General features: G+C 32.4%; 1 protein-coding gene across 1 annotated transcript; it reads left to right on the forward strand.

Moving 5' to 3' along the window:
• Positions 1-4,557: 4,557 nt before the first annotated feature.
• On the forward strand, positions 4,558-11,376 carry LOC25501707 (putative ABC transporter C family member 15). The gene is made up of 11 exons (XM_013591065.3): positions 4,558-4,705; positions 4,857-5,771; positions 5,991-7,420; positions 7,527-7,613; positions 7,743-8,333; positions 8,421-8,585; positions 8,808-9,102; positions 9,423-9,943; positions 10,028-10,091; positions 10,243-10,482; positions 10,739-11,376. The coding sequence occupies exons 1-11, from the start codon at positions 4,573-4,575 to the stop codon at positions 10,855-10,857; spliced, it is 4,560 nt and encodes a 1,519-aa protein (XP_013446519.2). The 5' UTR covers positions 4,558-4,572; the 3' UTR covers positions 10,858-11,376.
• The last annotated feature ends 10,933 nt before the right edge of the window (positions 11,377-22,309 follow it).

The raw sequence follows: 22,309 nt of genomic DNA on the forward strand, positions 1-22,309 counted from the left end.
TTTCGAAAAAAATTTAAATAAAACTTCTTACTTTTGAAAAAAAAATATGAATTTTTTCCATTTTTCCAGAATTTTTTAATTTTACCGCTATTGAAAAAAATCTGGAAATATGATTTTTTTTTCTAAATATATTAATTTTTAGAATTTTATATATATATATATATATATATATATATATATATATATATATATATATTAATCTTTTCCAGGATATTTTTTTTTAATTTTTCCCAAATTTTTTCTTTTTACCAGATTTTTTTAATCATTTTTTATTTTTATTAATTTTTTCATAAAATTTCCATATTTTTTTTCGTTTTTAATTTTTTTATTATTTTCAAAAAAATTCACAAATGCCACGTGTACCTAATAAAAAAAAATATTCAGTCAGCGAACCACGTCATCAGGAAAAGGTGACACAACATGCCACATCAGCAAAAATGCACAATTAACATGTCCAGAGGGATATTCTAAAACAAAAATTTTACAAAGATGAAATTTGACAAAAAATTTTAAGGGGGGAAAATCAAAAGTGATCTATATTACAGGGGGTAAAGGGCTATTAATCCTTTAAAATTTGAGGAAGGATGATGGATTGAAATTATTAACTACAATATTGTTTATACTAGTAAATACTATAATGATGTTAGAAGTAGCCAGTTCTAATTACTAAATCTGTGTGCCAAATTCATGAATGAAATAGATAGAGGACACTGACTGACTTACCCAATCGTACGTGCATGAATGCCAAGGACATTGATCCAACGTGTAATGAATCCACAAAATAGAAAAATAGAAAGAAGAGTGTGTGGGATAAAGATGATGGTGAAACATCAAAAACCATGTGGCCTGTGGGGGAGTGGGAATCAGAATTGGTTATAGTATAAAGGAAAGTAAGACAGAAAAAATTGTCTTTTTCGATGTGTAATAGTAATACTATAGTAACTACTATACAAGTAATATTATTATGTTTATTAACTTTTTCCTACAACCACCGTTACAGGCAAGAAGATAAAGGATATCGTCACAGGTTGGCATGGCGTCCCTCCAAAACACTGGCAGGGTTACAAAACAAGGTCTTGTGGTACGTTGCTGCTTGTGACTTTGTCCACTTGTATCTTGCGATACATGGAAAATCATTGTCAGACATATTTTCTAAAATTAAAATGGTTTTAATTTACAATTACAAATGCAACCCTGTACGGAAGATGCAAATGGATGTGTAATAGTGAAGTAAATTGGAAAAAAATCTAAAGCAACCATAAATATTGAATGGATTTTTTGTCAATTTTTTTTTTTTTTTGGATGGATTTGTAAACTAAATTTACAATTTACATACGACTGAAAACTCCTTCCAATGAGTCTCATAGTTGTATTTTTGTAATACACTCTGAACTGTACATGTCCCGTTTAGTTTTTTAGTTCTTCTATAAGCTTTGGTCCTCTTTTACACAAATTAAAAATATCCTTTTGAAAAATATAGTACAACATGGGTATCATTGTTTTATCAGTGTAATTATTTTGTTTTTCATAAAAAAAAAAAGTTTTTTTATTAGAAAATGTTTATTAATAAAGATTACAAAGGGTACTGATCCAATCCAAAATGCAAGTGAATACTACCATCTACAACAATTTCTTTTAATGAAGTTAGAACAGATGAACTTACATTTTTTTTAAATAGCAAATGAACTTACATGTTATCTAAGTCTTCACATCGAATAACGGAATTTGAATGAGTTTTAAACTAATTTACCAATTAAATTAATGAGATTCTAACGAGATTCTCACATCAGTTGCAGTCTTACTGACATGAGTAGTTTAGAGGATGTGCAGGAGGAGCAACTGCATATAGCTCCAAATTTTAGGGGGCACTAATTTTTTCTTCTTCTTCTTCTTTGTGTTTGTATATGTTAAAAGTAAATTATAATATAATTAATATACACATATTTTTGGTTAGGCTCAAAGATGCTTGCGGCGTAGTTTGAAATATATTTTGAGGCAAGAAAATCATCCAACCTACATGTTTAAAAATGTAATCCAATCTAATTAAATATGGTTTAAATTGGACCACTTTTCAGTTTATAATTTTTTTATATTAATAATCTAATATTATTATAAAATCACGGTATAATAACAAGTTTATGTGAAGTATAACATATACATTCAAAAATTAAATAACAACTATTGATTACTCACGTCAGACACCATTCCTTCAAATTTGTAAAGATACAAATAGTGTCTAAACTCTTTTTAAGAATTTCAACCCTGCCTACGTCCAAAGCTAATTGCAGTATGTTTCGAATAATTAATTTATAATATTTTTTAGAATAATAATAGAAATAAAATTTAATTTTGAACACATATTTTCCAATTCAACAATCTTCCAAAGGGCCGTCTGACCTAAAATTCGAGAATTAAGCAGCAGCCCTATTTTGGTCCCTCTTTAATTAGTTATTTCCTAGTAATTCATTTTATTTGTCGTGAAGAAGACCTTTTGTCCCTTTTAGTACCAAGTAATTCCCCATGTCACTAAAAATGACGTTTTTTATTTTTATTTTGAATAAATGACATTTTATTTTGTAATGACTAGTATATATGAAAATTCAATGAGATTGATTTATTAAGATTTTAAAAATAAATTTACAAGATTTTCTTGATTGAATATATTAAATTGAAATTATAATACCCAAAAGCGCTTAAATGAGATGACACATATTTTCTTAAGAATTTCAACCCTGCCTACGTCCAAAGCTAATTGCAGTATGTTTCGAATAATTAATTTATAATATTTTTTAGAATAATAATAGAAATAAAATTTAATTTTGAACACATATTTTCCAATTCAACAATCTTCCAAAGGGCCGTCTGACCTAAAATTCGAGAATTAAGCAGCAGCCCTATTTTGGTCCCTCTTTAATTAGTTATTTCCTAGTAATTCATTTTATTTGTCGTGAAGAAGACCTTTTGTCCCTTTTAGTACCAAGTAATTCCCCATGTCACTAAAAATGACGTTTTTTATTTTTATTTTGAACAAATGACATTTTGTTTTGTAATGACTAGTATATATGAAAATTCAATGAGATTGATTTATTAAGATTTTAAAAATAAATTTACAAGATTTTCTTGATTGAATATATTAAATTGAAATTATAATACCCAAAAGCGCTTAAATGAGATGACACATATTTTCTTAAGAATTTCAACCCTGCCTACATCCAAAGCTAATTGCAGTATGTTTCGAATAATTAATTTATAATATTTTTTAGAATAATAATAGAAATAAAATTTAATTTTGAACACATATTTTCCAATTCAACAATCTTCCAAAGGGCCGTCTGACCTAAAATTCGAGAATTAAACAGCAGCCCTATTTTGGTCCCTCTTTAATTAGTTATTTCCTAGTAATTCATTTTATTTGTCGTGAAGAAGACCTTTTGTCCCTTTTAGTACCAAGTAATTCCCCATGTCACTAAAAATGACGTTTTTTATTTTTATTTTGAACAAATGACATTTTGTTTTGTAATGACTAGTATATATGAAAATTCAATGAGATTGATTTATTAAGATTTTAAAAATAAATTTACAAGATTTTCTTGATTGAATATATTAAATTGAAATTATAATACCCAAAAGCGCTTAAATGAGATGACACATATTTTCTTAAGAATTTCAACCCTGCCTACGTCCAAAGCTAATTGCAGTATGTTTCGAATAATTAATTTATAATATTTTTTAGAATAATAATAGAAATAAAATTTAATTTTGAACACATATTTTCCAATTCAACAATCTTCCAAAGGGCCGTCTGACCTAAAATTCGAGAATTAAGCAGCAGCCCTATTTTGGTCCCTCTTTAATTAGTTATTTCCTAGTAATTCATTTTATTTGTCGTGAAGAAGACCTTTTATCCCTTTTAGTACCAAGTAATTCCCCATGTCACTAAAAATGACGTTTTTTATTTTTATTTTGAACAAATGACATTTTGTTTTGTAATGACTAGTATATATGAAAATTCAATGAGATTGATTTATTAAGATTTTAAAAATAAATTTACAAGATTTTCTTGATTGAATATATTAAATTGAAATTATAATACCCAAAAGCGCTTAAATGACATGACACAAGTCTCATCTAACTTAACCAATGTCATGCGTTCGAATATAATTTTAGGTGTATATCATTTACGCGCGCATAATATTTCCGATTTACACACAAAAAAAAAAAAAAAAATTAAAATATTTACAAAAATGCATGTATCAAAAGGTATGAAGTTAATTTTATTTGAATTTTAAAATTATAATATTTCAAAGCCATCTAAAATAAAATATTTAGTCAATTGACCGACTTAATTCTATTTAATTTATTTTACAATAATTTTCTTACTTAATTAAACACCATTGCTCTACTATGATGGACGAAGCCGAATTTACCTAAACTCTTTGAAGAAAACAAAAAAAATTCCAACATAAGTACACGGTTTGTTTGTGGAAAATGTGTTTAAAGTAGGATTTCGGACTACACCAAAATGATTTCCAAGAATATCTGAAATAAATGCCTCCATTAAATAAATAATAAATGGCCCAAAAATATTTGAAGCTTTTCTTTCTATGTCGATTAGTGCCACTGCAAGTGTCCATCACCGTCACGACTACAGTCACAGAGCACTACATTAGCCGCTTAAGTCATTTCGATCCAATTTCCTTCAAAGGTTTCCAAATCATTACATTACATTATCATTTTTATCATTTATACATATCTATCTATCTATATATATATATATATATATATATGTCACCTTTATATTTATACTTTATTCTATACTTTATCCTTTTTTCTAATTCTTGTTTTCTTTATTCCAGGAATCAAATTTCATCATAATCATTCTTGGTTTCTTCTTCTTCACTATATTACAAACATTTTTCAGTCACTTCAACTTCAACCAACAATGGCTATTTTAGATGTTCTCTTAGGAACGATCAATGTAACATTTTTCTATGTCATTTTAATATGGGTTTTATTTGATAGTTTAAGACAAAGCACACGTAACAATCTTCAACATTTCAAACACACACCAACAATTTTCTCTTATATCACTGTTTTTTTCAATGCTGTGATTTCCCTTTTGAACATAGCTTTTGTTTTCTATGATTACACTACACGTGGAATCATAGGATTTAACTATGTTTCTTTTGGTTTAACATGGGTTTTAGCTACTATGGTTTCATTCTATTCAATGAAGAAAACACTTAGAGAGAATAAAAGATTTCCTTTTGTTCTAATTCTTTGGTGGTTCTTTGTCACATTTGTTCATATAATCTCACTGTCTTTAAAACTTGTTAAGAATTCAAAATCCATCAACTTATGGATTTTGTTGTTGGAGAAGAATACTGTTGAAACAGTTTCTTTGCCTATGTTGTTAGTGATGTGTTTCAATGCATTTCCTAATGTGTGTGTAAGGGAACAAAGTGAAATAGAAGAAAGGTTACTTCAGAAAGAGTTTGAATCTTCTACTTTTGAAGATGAAGAGGCTTTTGCAAAAGCTGGTGTGTGGAGCAAACTTACATTTAGGTGGTTGAATCCTATATTTGAAATGGGTCGGATTCAGAAGCTTGAACATGTTAATGTTCCTTCTGTTCCTCCCTCTGAAACTGCTGCTAGTGCTTCTTCTATGTTGGAAGAATCTATTCGAAAACAGAAGCTTGAATGCGGTTCTTTGTCAAAAGCTATTGTTGATTCTGTTTGGAAATCATTGGCCTTAAATGCTGTTTTAGCAGGTATAATCCTTATAGACTATATGCAACATTATGTTATGCATGTACTCATTTCTTACTAATTTGTTTATTTTATTTTTATGTACTTAATATGCAACTTTAAGTCATTCATATAATGAGTAGTAATTTGTTTATTTTATTTTTATGTACTTTATGAAACATGTAGTCATTCTGTTTTATATATTGTGATTAGTAATTTGTTTATTTTATTTATACTTTCAGGTGTTAACACTATTGCTGCTTATATTGGTCCCTTATTGATATCAAACTTTGTGAATTTTTTATTGTCGAATGATGATAATTCAAACATCAAATATGGATTGATTCTTGCCTTCATTTTCTTCCTCGCAAAAACTGTTGAGTCACTAAGTCAAAGACAATGGTACTTTGGTGCTCAACGAATCGGAATTCAGGTGCGTGCGGCACTTATGGCCTTAGTTTATAGCAAGTCACTAATGATTAAATGTGGCGGACCAACGCATGGTAAAATCATCAATTTGATTAATGTGGATGTTGAAAGAATTGGTGATTTTTGCTGGTATGTTCATGGAGTTTGGTTGCTTCCAGTTCAGATTATTTTGGCCTTGGTGATCTTATATATAAATTTGGGTTGCACACCTTCTATTGCTGCACTTGCTGTTACCATTTTGGTCATGGTGTGTAACACACCTTTGGCGAATATGCAAGAAGGTTTGCACTCTAAGATAATGGAAGCTAAAGATTCAAGAATCAAAATGACTTCAGAGACAATGAAGAACATTAGAATTTTAAAGTTGCATTCATGGGAATCGACATTTCTGCAGAAACTCTTACAACTTAGGGACACAGAGAAGAAGTGGTTGCACAAATACCTCTACTTATGCTCAGCAGTAGCCACGCTATTTTGGGCATCTCCAACTTTGGTTTCTGTTTTCACTTTTGGAGCTTGTATATTGGTGAAAACCGAGCTAACTGCAGCCACAGTCCTCTCGGCTCTTGCAACATTTCGTATTTTGCAAGAACCGATTTACAATTTGCCTGAACTTATTTCCATGATAACTCAAACAAAAGTCTCCGTCGATCGAATCCAAGAGTTCATAAAGGAAGAAGATCAAAATCAATTCATGAATAGGCATGCTTCCAAAACTTCAACAATTGCTATTGAAATAAAGCCAGGAGAGTATGCATGGGAAGCAAATGATCAATTCCTCAAGAAACCAACAATTCATATTGCAGAAAAATTGATGATAAAGAAAGGTCAAAAGGTAGCAGTTTGTGGGCCAGTAGGGTCTGGAAAATCAAGCTTGCTTTGCAGTATGCTTGGTGAGATTTCATTGGTTTCTGGGGCAGCAACCAAAGTTTATGGGACTAGAAGTTATGTACCCCAAAGTCCATGGATTCAATCTGGAACTATAAGAGAAAATATATTGTTCGGGAAGCAAATGAATAAGGACTTTTATGAAAATGTTGTGGATGGCTGTGCATTGCTCCAGGATATCAACTTATGGAGTGATGGAGATTTGACCATGGTGGAGGAGAGGGGAATAAATTTAAGTGGAGGACAAAAGCAGCGAATTCAACTGGCAAGGGCTGTTTACAATGACTCGGACATTTATTTCCTCGATGACCCTTTTAGTGCTGTTGATGCTCATACTGGGAGTCATATGTTTAAGGTTAGTAGTGCTAATGCTTATTTTATTTTATTCATTCATGTATTTTCTAATTAACTACATTTTCATTCCATTCAAAAAACTTACAAAGAAGTGAAATATTGTGCAGGAATGTCTAATGAAACTTTTATACGATAAAACTGTTGTTTATGCTACACATCAACTGGAATTCTTGGAAGCTGCAGATCTTATTTTGGTAGGATATATTGAACACTTGTGTGTCACTGATGATATCACTGCACCAATTTGATTGAACTCTCAATGATGAAATTTATGCACCTATTTGATTGAACTATCGTCTCACTAGTTATATACTTTCTGTCAGGTTATGAAAGATGGAAAAATAGTGGAGTCCGGAAGGTATAGAGATCTCATAGCATGCCCTCATAGTGAATTTGTCCAGCAAATGGCTGCTCATGAAGAAACAGTATGCCAAATTCCATGCCGGAAAGATGATTCTGTTTGCTGCAGACCCTGCCAAAAAAATCCAACTGAAATTGCAGAAGAAAATATTCAAGAGATCATGTTGGATTGGAAGAGAACCAGAGAAGAGGAAGCAATGACTGGTCGAGTAAAATGGAGTGTTTATTCAACCTTTGTCACATTAGCTTATAGAGGAGCACTGGTTCCAATTATTCTTCTCTGCCAAATTCTATTTCAAGTTATGCAAATGGGAAGCAATTATTGGATGTCTTGGGCTACAGAAAAAAAGGGAAGGGTCGACAATGTGCAGCTTATGGGAGTTTTCGCTCTTTTATCTGGTGGAAGCTCCATCTTCATATTGGGAAGGACAGTTTTAATGGCAACAGTTTCCGTGGAAACAGCTCAGCGCCTTTTTCATGGAATGATCGCATCGGTTTTTAGGGCACCTGTTTCATTTTTTGATACCACTCCTTCTAGCCGAATTCTGAGTAGGGTAAGTTTCACTAGTATTCCCTATCCAATAAGATTATTGTTATTAGTTTTATTCAAATTACAATTGTTTTCTTTGTGATTGTTACAGTCATCCACAGATCAAAGTACAGTTGATACAGACATACCCTACAGATTAGCTGGACTAGTCTTTGCACTGATCCAGTTATTGAGTATCATTGTCCTTATGTCCCAGGCTGCATGGCAAGTCATTCTTCTCTTTTTCGTGGTTCTTGCTCTCTCTGTCTGGTATCAGGTAAGAACTATCATTCTTTGCTAATGTACACAAACACTACATATTAAATTTTTTTTTTTAATTTTGTTAAGATTTTACGATGCATGAACTGAAAATTTCATGGTTCAGTTCATGTTATGATGAATCCTAATTTTGTCATACATGTTCGCATTGCATGTTCTCACTCTTGCATTGATTATCCTAGTATTCAAATGATGAGGGAAATTGTGTATTTATTTGCAGGCCTATTACATCACTACGGCTAGGGAATTGGCCAGGATGGTGGGGATCCGAAAGGCACCAATCTTGCATCACTTCTCAGAGTCAATTGCTGGGGCTGCCACTATCCGTTGTTTCAAACAAGAGAAAATATTCCTGACCAAGGTTATGGTTCTAATTGACGATTATTCTCGGGTAGCCTTTCACAACTATGCCACCATGGAATGGTTGTCCGTCAGAATCAATTTTCTCTTCAATTTGGTATTCTATTTTGTTCTCGTCATCTTGGTTACTTTGCCAAGGTCTGCCATCAATCCCAGTAAGTTCCTTTCTCCTGCGTTCATCCTATAAGCAGTGATAGTTTTTTAAAGTTCATACATGTATGTGAGAGTCAATTTCCATTAGAGTAATTAAGAAACTAGGAGGAAGGAAATTTACAACTTTTGCGACTCCACAACCAGAAGGGGAAATAATTTTGTAGATAAATAGCTTTTTGGTATTCACTTTTTTATATCTCTCAACATTCACTATATCCCTAGGCAGTTCGTTAAAGCACAAAAGAAATTAGTAAGATTAGAATCAGATTCCACAGATCTTGTTTTATATCTTTGTTGATTAATTGTTTCCTCTTATTTTCAGGCTTGGCGGGTCTTGTTGCTACTTATGGTCTAAACTTGAATGTGCTTCAGGCTTGGGTGATATGGAATCTATGCAATGTTGAGAACAAAATGATCTCAGTAGAGAGAATATTGCAATTCTCTAATATACCAAGCGAAGCACCATTAATTATTCAAGATTGTAGACCTGAACCAGAGTGGCCTAAGGAAGGAAAAATTGAATTCCTTAACCTTCATATACAATATGATCCTTCTGGTCCTATGGTTCTCAAAGGTGTCACTTGCGTCTTCCCTGGACAAAAGAAAATTGCAGTAGTAGGCCGGACAGGGAGTGGAAAATCTACTCTGGTGCAAGCCCTCTTTCGAGTTGTGGAGCCTTTGGAAGGATGTATACTTATCGATGGTGTAAATATTTCCAAGATTGGTCTGCAAGATTTAAGATCAAAGCTTGGTATCATTCCTCAGGATCCAACCTTGTTTTTAGGTACTGTAAGGACTAACTTGGATCCGTTGGAACAACACACTGATCAAGACCTTTGGGAGGTTAGCAATGAATACTTTCTTCAAAATTCCATTATTGATATGCTTTCTAGAACATAAAATTTAATGGAAAGCTATTTTTTTTAGGTTCTCAGGAAGTGCCATCTTGCGGAAATAGTACAGCAAGATCCAAGGCTTCTTGATGCACCAGGTAGAAATATATTTGTTAAACCAACTTCATCTTTCAGGAGTATAACTTCATAAATGCTTCTACTCCACAGTTAGTTTTGTTTTTGTTTTTATCCTTAAAAACCTGCTATTGATATGATACACCCGTTTAATTTGCGCAAATACCTGTGCAGTGGCCGAAAATGGGGAAAATTGGAGTGTTGGACAGAGACAACTAGTTTGCCTTGCTAGGTTGCTACTGAAGAAAAGAAAAATCTTGGTCCTAGACGAGGCAACTGCATCCATTGACACTGCAACTGATAATTTAATTCAGAAGACTATTAGGGAAGAAACAAGTGGATGCACAGTCATTACAGTAGCACATAGAATTCCTACTGTCATTGACAATGATTTGGTTTTGGTGCTTAATGAAGGTACAAAAATGCACTGAGTAGACAGTATGCAATTCGATATGTATGATTGTAAACTGATAATGAAACCTAGGAAAACATAATGTTGGAGGGTGTTGTATCCTTTCATTCATAAATATTTAACATGGGAGGTGGGGGCCGAGAATAGGCGCAGAGTTAGTTTGAATTTGACATAATTCTCACCAAGTGTAACAGCATATTAATGCACACCATTTTGTAAGCTTTGAGCTGATAGACACTATTATTCTGATGTATACAGGGACAATTGCGGAGTATGATCAACCATCTCAATTGCTACAAGCCAATTCTTCTTCGTTCTCCAAGTTGGTGTCAGAATTTTTGAGAAGATCATCCCAAAGTAATTGCAAAAAAAGATAAGAGCATGAGGACAAACAGAAGGGATAGCATAGCAGTAGAAGTAACATACTATCACACACAATTATTGTACATAGATAAAAAGTTAGACCGCTGAGCATAATTAGTTTTGGCGACGGATTGCAGCTCAAAAAATCCTGACTCATTACATTACCAAAGATCATCTCAAAGTTGAAGGTCAAGTAGATTGAAGGCTCCTGATCAGTATGTCTTAATTGATATTCTGATTTCACAGGCTTAACCGAGTTTCTAATATAACTAAGATTTTCCTTTTCAAATTATATCCATCACACAATTAGTGATTGTTTCCATAGTTTCTATACAGGTTCCATTCAAAGATATTAATGTTAGTGAAAACTCCTTACATACAAGAGCCCCGAAGGAGCCAATAACAGACCTCTAGTTGTTTAATACCATTCTTGGATGTCCAATATCATTAGTCATATATCTTGTGCCCTGAATGTACATAGACTTGTGCGTTATATTCAGTGAATGAAGTTTTAATAATTTTTTTTTGCATTAGATTGGCCGTCTTATTGTATATATGCCGCCGATAAAATACTCCATAACTAAATGTCAATCTCTGGAATATAGCAGCAGGCAGCTTATAGTAAGTTGAACATCTTAATCTTTTCTTTTTACTATGAACTCTAAGCTTGAGTGTTTTTTTTTTTTTTTTTTTATAGGCTTTATGCTTCAGTTGTTAATTGTTATAGAAAATTCATGCAACAAGTTCAATATATTCAATTTTAACATTGGTTTATAACTTACAAGTCCTGATGATAAAAAGGCTCAGTAGTTTAGTGCGTGTCTTGGTCAGACATTCAAAGGATAAGCACTAGAAGAAACTAAGGCCGGATGATCATCCTCAATGCATCGACCAAAGTTATGATGCTTCATGCTACTGATGATTCACCTATTCAGCTACCAATTGAACAATATCAGCACTGCAGTTGCTTTCTTTGCTGATGTTTCATCCTCTTCTGGTTTGATTCTTCCCATTAGTGCTTCCATTTGTCTCGGTTTCAATTATCAGATTGTTAACTCTGTTGCAAGTTTTCACATTGCTAGCTATCCAGGCTCTTCATATTTCACATCACATTTGTTTTATGTTGCATGATATTTCAATGTTAGTGGTCCATCACTATTAATGTTCAGAATTCACAACTCTTGTGGACCACTTTATGAAACTGAATCCTTCACAACATTCACTCAACTATGGATATGATTTTAAATTTCCTTACAATTCTAAAAATATATGGAATGTAGTAACAAGTAAGAAAGTGCAATTCCAACCATTATGGTTCCATGATAAAAAGTGTCAACCTTAATGTGTGTCCTTAGCAATGTCTTGCTGCAATTTATAACCACTTTTGTAGGTTGTTCTGTTGTCCAGTGTTCTTTTTATAAGCACTTCTGCCGCTGCCTTTGTTCTGCCTCTATTCCTTTCGCAAAATGAGAAGTTGAATGCTTCTCAAACAGAAAAATGAGAATTGAAAAACACGAGGGTTTGATATTTCCAATTAAACTTGCTTTTGAAGCAAAAACTACTTTTTGGAACAAACAAAAATAATTCCCCAAATTTATAACCAAGCCCAATTTTGGTTGACAAAATACGTTTAGACAAACAGAAAATCAAACATGCTTGTATCATAATCTAGTTTCACTGGGACTAATATTGTTAATGCAATATAATTTGATTATTAATTTTATATTTAACTATTTTGTTGGGTGAAAAATTAAATTATGTGTTAACCCACCTAGCTCATCATGCTTAGAGTCTCACCCCCCCAATTGAAAGGCACATGGGCAGCAGAAGAGGCCATGATCCATCCATATCCATAGGCCTTACATCATGAAATTTAATTAAGGCTAGTAAGTCACGTGAATGAATGCTGCCATTATTTTCTTTATTTCTTCTTTTGTTGTATGTGTCCTTTGTTTGTCCAACATTTTTAGTGTCTATTTGCAATTCATGAAAGGTCTTAGTCAATGATGTCAAGAAAACAATTGAAAGGTCTCAGTCATCAATTTATTTCTTATTGAAATATGTACAACCGAAATGAAACATAATGTGATGATTGAACAATAATATATAAGAAACAATATCAAGGATTTCATTTCATTGGAGCTGTGCTGTAATTTTAAGATCTGCTACTGATATCATCTTATTTTCTACGTTGCAAAGTGAAGCGTTTCACTTGGAACTGTAATATTATTCACTTTGCAGGTTGAAAATAAAATGATATAAGTAGGGAGAATTTTGAGATGTGGAGCCTTTGGAAGGATGTATAATTATTGACTATACATATTTTTAAGGTTTGATCTACATGATTTAAGATCTATGTCTAGTATATATATATATATATATATATATATATATAACGGTTCTGGTGAAGGCTTTGTTTTCAATAAAATGAAACTTTCATTGATATAGCATATCACTTTAATTCACTCAAACAGACATGCAGTGGATGAGTATGGAGAAAATTGAAGGAAATTTAAGTGCTACTGTTTTGACGGTGTATCTAGATTCATTGGTCGTAGATGCACAGTCGGTCATGACGGTGGCATTTGAATTTCCTAGTGTCATTGATATTGTCCTCCTTGAAGAAAAATGATGCTGGTATTTCTTCTTCATGATAATCAAACCTAGGAAAACATTTCCATCCTAAAGACTTAACTAGGTAGATATTGGCATGGTGCTAGGTTGAATTTGACATGATTTTCACCCTATTTTGTAAGCTAGGACCTTATAAACGACTTTTATGCTTTAGAAAACCAGGTTCATTTTGTAGATTAGATTGGTAGGATATACGCTACTAACAAAACACTAATTTTTCAGCTAAACCAAAAAAAATGCCATCGATTATGGAAGACAGTGCATAGATGCATAAAGTACGTATAACCAAGAACAAAACATATCGCACTATTTATTACATCAAAATCAGCCAAGTAAGAAAGATTTTGATTGATTCATTCCTTCAAGTTGGGCTCGGAGAAGAACTTGTTGACAGACGGCATCACCTGAGGTGGTTTATTGCGGAGGAACTTTCTGACTCTGTGTTCAGCATACGCCTCGCCCTCAGCATGGTTCTCAAGCACACCTGCAATTCTGTTCTGTTTGTTTACCCTAAAAACCAATTGAATTCAATATATTACATTCATCAGAATAAAACTAGGCTCAAGTTCAATCTTCATTTTCTGCTATATTTTTTCTTTAACTTGCATTGATATGCTTTGCATTCATGTTGATTCCAAAGAGTTTTTTCAACCATATGAAGAATAAATTCATGTTGTCCTGTCGATCTCCAATAGGATTGACTCTGTCTGAAAACACATATCTCTCGATTTTTCTGCTTAATTTTAATATTTTCTACTAATGTTAATGAAATCAAAATAAAATAAAAACTTAGCAAAGAGAAGCTCAGATTTTAGTTCACTTGTTTCTCATAACCTAGAAATTAGAGGTTTCCAAAAACCAATAACAAATCTACAGACACATTGAAAGTTGAGTTTTTGAGTGTGTTTGGATGGGGGAATGTTTTGAGAGGGTTCAAATATTTGAGGTGAATTCCATTGTTTGGATAATAATTTAAAGAACTTTTAAAATGATGGAAATTTATGAAGTATTTTGTTCAAGTTTTTTTTTTTTTTTTTTGAATCGGCAAATATTATTAAATGTCATCCCACAAGACGCAACGTAAGATACAAATAGTGCTGCATATAGACGGTACACCATAACCACCTAAAAACACCCGTGAAGATAAACCCAGCAAAACACATCACCACCTAAAACAAACTCCAAAAAAAGAAAGCAATGTAAACACGTATCCACCACCGCCTATCGTCACTACTCACCCACAAAGAACACCCTCAAAATAAAACTCTCATACCCCAACACCCAAGCTGAGCCACATGATGAAGAACACCTAACTGAAGGATCACTAGCTATCACAAACCTCACGACCTCCGATCCACCGAAATAGCACAACACAAAGCCCAAAAACCAACTTGAGTCAAAGAACTGACTCTTGATCTCGAATCAAAAGTGATCGGCCCACCAGACTATAGTACCAAATTAGCAGGGCACCCCTCGCCCCTGGTACACCAGAGAAAAACCAAATCAAGTCAAACAAAAATTGCAGCTAGACCCCGACTCCCGATCTCGAAGCCAAATGAACCGGCCTATCGAAAACCAGCACACAATATGTAAGACGAAAGACATGGCATGTGAAGTTTAAACAACAAACAAATCAAAAGGAAAAGGCTCAACACAACGTGACACGCACCGTACAAAAACACAAACAAGAGCTAGTGACGACGAACATGGACCCGTGTAACAGAGGTTGCTTCTAAAGGAAATCACCCCAACAAGCACCCGCCTCCTCACTTAAAACACCAACCACCGCCACACATCATCACCCGCACCACACTTCACCACCCACCATGCATCACCACCCCCACCACAATTGAATAACCTCCACCACCACTGCATCACCACCGCACATTACCACCACCATCATTGCATCACTACGCCGCCAAAACATCCTCACCAAGAAACAAGCAACAACACAAACATAAATCTAGAGGAGGACGAAATTCCACAACAAAACACGGGCAGCGACGCCGGTTTGAAGCGGAAGCACAACCCAGATCATGACAAAGCGGCTGCCTGTGACAAGGAGAATGTGTTCGTCGCCGTAGTAAAAGAGAACCAATGGTGGAGCAAAAACGGCAGATCTGAATAACACTTCCCGGATCCTGAAACCCTTGACCTCCTCACACCACATCACCACCACCACCCCAAAGCACTGCAAATCAGCCCAAATCCTCCGATAACAACCCACGCCCAAATCCACCATAAACAACCACTACCATTGGCCAATGGAGAAGCAAACGTACAAAACCTTCCATCGCACCACCACCACCCACCACCCACAGACTTTGATCAACACCATTAATGTTTGAAACCCCGTTAATGTTTGGTAAAATTTTTTACGAAGATGTTGACAAATATCACTACAATTCCTAGCATTCAAACATGTGTTATCAAAACATCACCACTCACGGTTTCCTAACCACCACCTTAACCACCACAGTCCACGGTGATGTAGCTTACACCAGCCACAACCAAAATCGTCACCACCACCAACCTACAACGACACCACCACCACGTTCAAAACCACCACCGGCGACGGTGGTGCGGCTTACACAAGCCACCACTGTGGAAACAAACAGAAAGCCCACAACAACCAATGACATCACTATGAATCATAGAAGTAGAGAGGGAGATGACAGTTGTACAGATCTAGAGCAACACGCCAGTAGAGCTACCACCGTTTAAGCCAACACCCACTGATGACAATGAATTTTTTTATTTCTCCATCAAAACAAAAGTATTGAGAAATAAAAGTAATTTAATTGAATCATTTTAAATTTCCTAGAATTCTAAATTTCTCAATTACCTCATCCAAACACACTTGAGGCAACCAAAACAACCATCGAGGCAAGAAAAGTATATAAAAAACAAACCATGATCCCATGCATTCACTGAGGCAAAATCGAACCACGATTAAGGAATCAAAGATAAAAAATTTATCTTAGAATTTGTGTTTAAAAGAACAATTTTTAAACATAAAAAAATTAACCATACTATTTTCAAGATTTTTCTTTAATTTCTCAACATGTGTTGTCAGGGCATTTGCTAACAAAACCATATTCTTTTAATAACAAAGGCAGAGTGTAAAGTAGGGCACAAAAATATAGTGTACCAAAGGGGTTGATATTTCTACTAGATGATATTTGAACAAATGATTTACCACCTGTGAAATTTTAGTCCTTGCTACTTGACTCAACTCGTTTGTACCATCATATGAGAGCTAGTGTGGTGGACGAGAGGTCGGAAGAAATTGTGCGACTTCTTTCATGGGTGTGAAAATTGTTTCTCTTGATAGCTGTCCAGGATAGGATTCCGACTCGACAAAAATCTCTTTTATAAGAGAATTATAGTTGATCATGAGGGTATTTCTTGTGTTTTATTTTTTGTAATGAGTCGGTTAGTCACCTTTTTGTTAGTTGTCCTTTTTTAGGCTAGGTGTGGTATCATGTGCTTAGGTGGTTGGGGTGGGAGTTTGTTTTACCTTCAGATTTAACAAGTATTCTTACTTTTATGTTCGAATTAGGTGAGGAAAAAGGAGAGGCTTGATTTCTTATTAATCTGACAAATTGTATTGTGGTTCTCGTGGAGATCCCGAAACGTTCATAACTTTTTGTGGAACGAGACGTATATGCTCCAATTGATGGATATTGTTAAATTCACCTCTTGAAAGTGGTTTCTAGGAAAATATTATGGTCACCTGTTCCTTCTATGAGTGAGATCATGAATCCATTATGTGCTCGCACCGTTAGTGACTTGTGGTGGATTTGTCTTGGATTGGTTGACAGGGTTTTGTTCCTAGTCTTGCTCTTGTTCGGTTGTGGCCAAGTGTTCCTGATAGGAGTTTAGTTGGTTTTCCGTTGGTGTTTTAGTTTTCGCTTTTGTTTTTCTGTGATAAGAATTCTGTGTGTTTTTATTATTGCTTGACTTAAGTACTTCTTATACTCTAATTTCTACGTGGTTGTACTCTTGTAGGAAATTTCTCCTTTTTATTTATAAAATATTTATTTGACTTTAAAAAAAAAAATCTTTTTTTTGCAAAAAAACACATAGCGTATCAAAGGGGTTGAACAAAACCCTACTGCTGCTATCATTACTGAAATTTTTTTATAAGAAAGAAAAGGTAATATTTTTGACCGATGAAAGAAAAAAGATGTATACCTGACTTCAGGGTTGGTGCATATATTCCTAACAAGTTGCATAGCACATATTCCAACAACAGTACCAACTGCAGCAAATAGTGGGTATACCTATGAACATGATCCCAAAAATACATACATGCATAAGAAAATTGTTTTACTTCATTGCAAATATTAATACACACATAAGTATAGCCGATCTGTGTGTAGTTTAATAAGTACTAATTCATTATACATACAATAAATTGAAAAAATAAAAAGTAACCCCATATTATTATTTTTTCTGAAGCACTAATTACAACATGAGGAATGCTATATCTCTAAAAAAATAACATCAAGAATTTTTCAAGAATAAAGAGCACTCAATCACAATGTACTATTTGCCACAATTTAAGAAGGTGTGGCTGAAAAATGAAAAGTGAACAAATAAATCATGCAATTAAAACTTATTTGAAAAAATTCTTAATTCTATTTTTTTAGAGAAATAGCATTTTCCTTACAACATTATTACATTTTTTTACTAATCAAGCAGGTAAATAAAAAACAAGCAAGAAATACCTCGGGCTTTATCCATTTAAAACCAGCCATGAGAGGAGAATTTGCAAGGGGAAGATGATAAACAGTGGCTGTGTTAAGTGCAATCTACAATGAGAAATAAACCTAAGAAATTCGAAGGACGCTATATATTGTATGGAAAACAGAAAAAGTTTATTGGAACGGGCAAGTTAATTAATGCATGTTGACTCTCAAGTCTCAAAATAATTTATTACAAGTATTTCCAAACCAAAATATTTTTTACTTCCAATGTTGGGTTCAATGGTAAATTTGATTCGATGGTAAAATTCAGATATCGAGTTTAAAAGGCTCAGATTTGAGCCCTTAAACCACAAAATCTTTCTTATATTGAACTTAGACATCATTCTTTCATCATTAATTTTTGATATAAACAAATTGTATATCTTGTATTTTGAGACGAAATATAAACAAAAGTAGAGTAAATACAAGAATATTTCCTCTAAAATAAAATATTGTCTATTACAATATGTGTGGCATAAGTTGGTCAAGGGTAAAATAAAATTTAGCTGACCAGATTTGGTCAAATTCTGTTTATATTTAATTCTAGAATAAATGAAACTAATAATTCAAAAAGGCAATATGCATTTAGTATATAATTTTTTTTTCCAAATTAGTTTATAATTATATGGTCTTTCCTTTCAGATATATGATAATTTTATAATTATTAGTAATTTTATATTTTAAAATTATACGCGCAGATCCTTATAAACGTAACTCAGTTGATATGGATTTTGTATTATATATATACAAGGATGAGCGAGCGTTTGAGCTTCAAATTTCCACTTATCCTTAACCAATTTTTTACTCTCAACTAGATGAAATTAACTTCTTTTTTATGGAACTAGATGAAATTAAGTTATAGTTAATTTCATCTAGTTAATTTCATCAACTAGATGAAATTAACTGTAACTTAATTTTTTATTTTTTTTGGTGGTATAACTTAATGTTTTTAATCAATTTAATTAATAGTTACAAATTTCACTAAGCCTTACTCTCAACTAACACAATCATCACCCATCATCATCAACATCATCGTTGTATCGTCACCCACCATCATCATGGTCATCATTTTCGCTAAGCCTTTCCGTTCAAACACACAACACAAAATGCATTGACATCCAAGCCCTAGATCTAAAAAAACCTAGATCTCAAACTCATACCCCAAATTTGAAACCCATACAAAAGGCTCATTTCTTAAAAAAGAAAAATAGATTTGGAATATGGATTAGGGAGAAAGTAAGAAACACAAGAAATTAAAAGCCGTAAATCCACAATTGTTTACAATTTGCACTCTCAACTAGACTAGATTTTTTCCATATATCAGAATCAGAAATTTTGAACAATTGTTAAATATATCTAAGTTTCTGACAATTCAAAATAACAATATCTTAAATTTTGTCACTCAATTAGATTTTTTTTTCCACACACATGCACCAAATTTTTTTTTTTTTTTTTAAGGAACATGTACCAATTTCTTGTCACTACGTTCCGAACAATATAATGTGATTACTATGTTATCATTATATTTACTCTATCCGTCTCTAAATAATAGTCGTTTAAAGTTGATGCACGGTTATTAAGGAAATGATTAATTGTGTTGATTTTGATGGTAAAATTAGTATAATTTACTAAAACACCTTTATTAATTATAGTTAACTAGTGGAGTAGTTAAGTTGGATAAAGTTCAATAAATAAGAGTATTGTAATGGAAAAAGTTAATAAATTATGCATTGGTATTTTAAAGTGACAATTATTTTAAAAAAAAAAAAAATGAATAATCAGACAATTATTGTGAGACGGAGGAACGGAGGGAGTAATAGACTTTACTAGTATACTATTATATTTTGTACCAAAAAATAGTATATTATTATAATTGTTACGCTTAGCCAATGGAGGTTGATTTTATTGCAAGAAGTTGATAAGAATTGTTAAGTTATACTTCGCAAAAAATGTGAGTTCAACTTCCGTTAGTATATGACGTGAAGATATCTATGTCAACATCCTCTAGACCTTAAAAGTTGAAATATATCATAATCATAGTGCTCACTGAAGTACACAACTTAGGTAAACTTTCGTTCATAAATTTTTTTTGTTACACTTTTTACGATCGTAAAAATCTTTTTCTTTCTCCACCTTGATCTATGTTTATCAAATTATCACCAAGTTTTTGTTTAATAAAAAGGTTTCATCATATTAGATACGTAAGAGTTTGTGGCTCTATATGAACCGCAAAAGTTTGTGAAACTCTATTTTTGGTGTAAACAATGAACACCACAAAAGTTTGTGGATGCCTGAGTCTATTGACCAATATATCTATGACTCTGTTTGGTAAAAATAGTGGATAACTGATAAGCTAATTGATAGCTTATAGCTGATGACTGATAAGTTAGTTGAAGTGTTTGATAAAATTAGCGGTTTATCTAGCTTATAAATGTAAAATGACATAAAAAGATATTTTTAATTCATTATAAATTTTGTATCAATTGATATTTAAAATATTTAAAATTTCATAATTTAAACATATTAATCTAATATGTCTTTCATATGTTATTTTTAAATTCATAAATTGGCTAATGTTTTATTTAAAATTGATTTTATTTCAGTTTTTAGACTTTATAAAAAAATTAAACAAAACCTTTTAAAAAAAAATAATTGTTAGCCTCTAAAACAAAATTAAACGTATTGACCCAAAATCAAACAAAATTTTGTTTTTAGACTTAAAAACAAAATTAAACATAACGTAATATGATTTATTTAGGTAAACGTAACATATATTTTTTTAAGGAAAAATGTAGTTTTTATTTTTGTAAACATGAGCATATATTTTGTAAAAAAAAATAAAAGCGTAAGTAAAGTGAAATCTGGGATTAAAAGTGCTATGTTTTTCTTCAATGTAGTTATTTATTACAAAGGGTAGATATGGATTTTTGTTAAATTGATAAGGGTAAAAATGAGACAAAAAATGAGAAGCTATAAGTTCAAACGCTACTTTGAATAGCTTCTGAAAAAATAGCTTATAAGCTCGTGAAATAAGCTATAAGCTCATGGTCAAAAAGTGTTATCAAACAGAGTTTTTTTTTGTCAAACGAGCTTATAAGCTATAAGTTAAAAGCTAAAAGCTCTTTTTTAAGGTTTACCAAACAGACCCATATGGCGATAATTTTAGCTACGCAAGTCATGCTGATTAATTATGTATGGAAGGAAATTAATTAGAAATTAGTCCCTAAAACTAGCAAAACCAAAAAGTTATGCCCTCTAATTCTCTATCCCTTTTTTTTGGCAACTCGTTCTTTATGCCATGCCACAAACGACATAATCTTTCAAATTTTCGTAAGTGAATGAAAGCAATCGCAGCGGGGTCCATGGAACTATAGTTATAATTAAATACTATAATTTGATATAACCATGTTCTAAAGCATGTAACACTACACATTATTAAAGATAAATATTGCTGTCCATTTAAACATAGTTGCTAGCAATGACAATATTGATATGCAAGAGCTGAAATTCAAATCCAAAATTTTTCATTTATTAATTTTAAAAGGTGAATTTTTAGTTATTAAGTTATTTGACCAAACAAATATTGTTTTCTTCAACATTATAAGTCAATACAACGAAAGAAGTTGAATCCAACATAAAAGTTAGACTCTCATATTTAGTATCTTATTTTTAAATAGGATTATCTTTAATAGATACGAGAAACATTGAAGAAAGTTAATATAACGAAAAAGTAGTTCCATTTTATTTGTTGTTTTATGATTTATCACCATAGTTATCTATTATTCCGTGCTTTTCATTCATTGTTGTAATTTATCCTTTTCACATTAGTAAAATATAATTTTGTAAAATAAAACAATTTAATAAGATCAAGAAAACTAACTACGTTTCCTTATTAGTTACTAGCTACTAGTAGTAAGCAGATTACAAAGATGGTGGGTGACTCCATAAACAAACAAAAATAATTAACGATATTTATGCGTGCAATATAGCACACGTTACAAAAAATGATGAAATTAAAAATCCTTTGGATGTCCACTGAGCTCAAAGTACAAGAGATTCTCAAATCTCAATCCTTCTTTTT

This window comes from Medicago truncatula, chromosome 8 (genome assembly GCF_003473485.1).
Source record: "Medicago truncatula cultivar Jemalong A17 chromosome 8, MtrunA17r5.0-ANR, whole genome shotgun sequence".
In the NCBI taxonomy this organism is placed as follows: Eukaryota; Viridiplantae; Streptophyta; class Magnoliopsida; order Fabales; family Fabaceae; genus Medicago; species Medicago truncatula.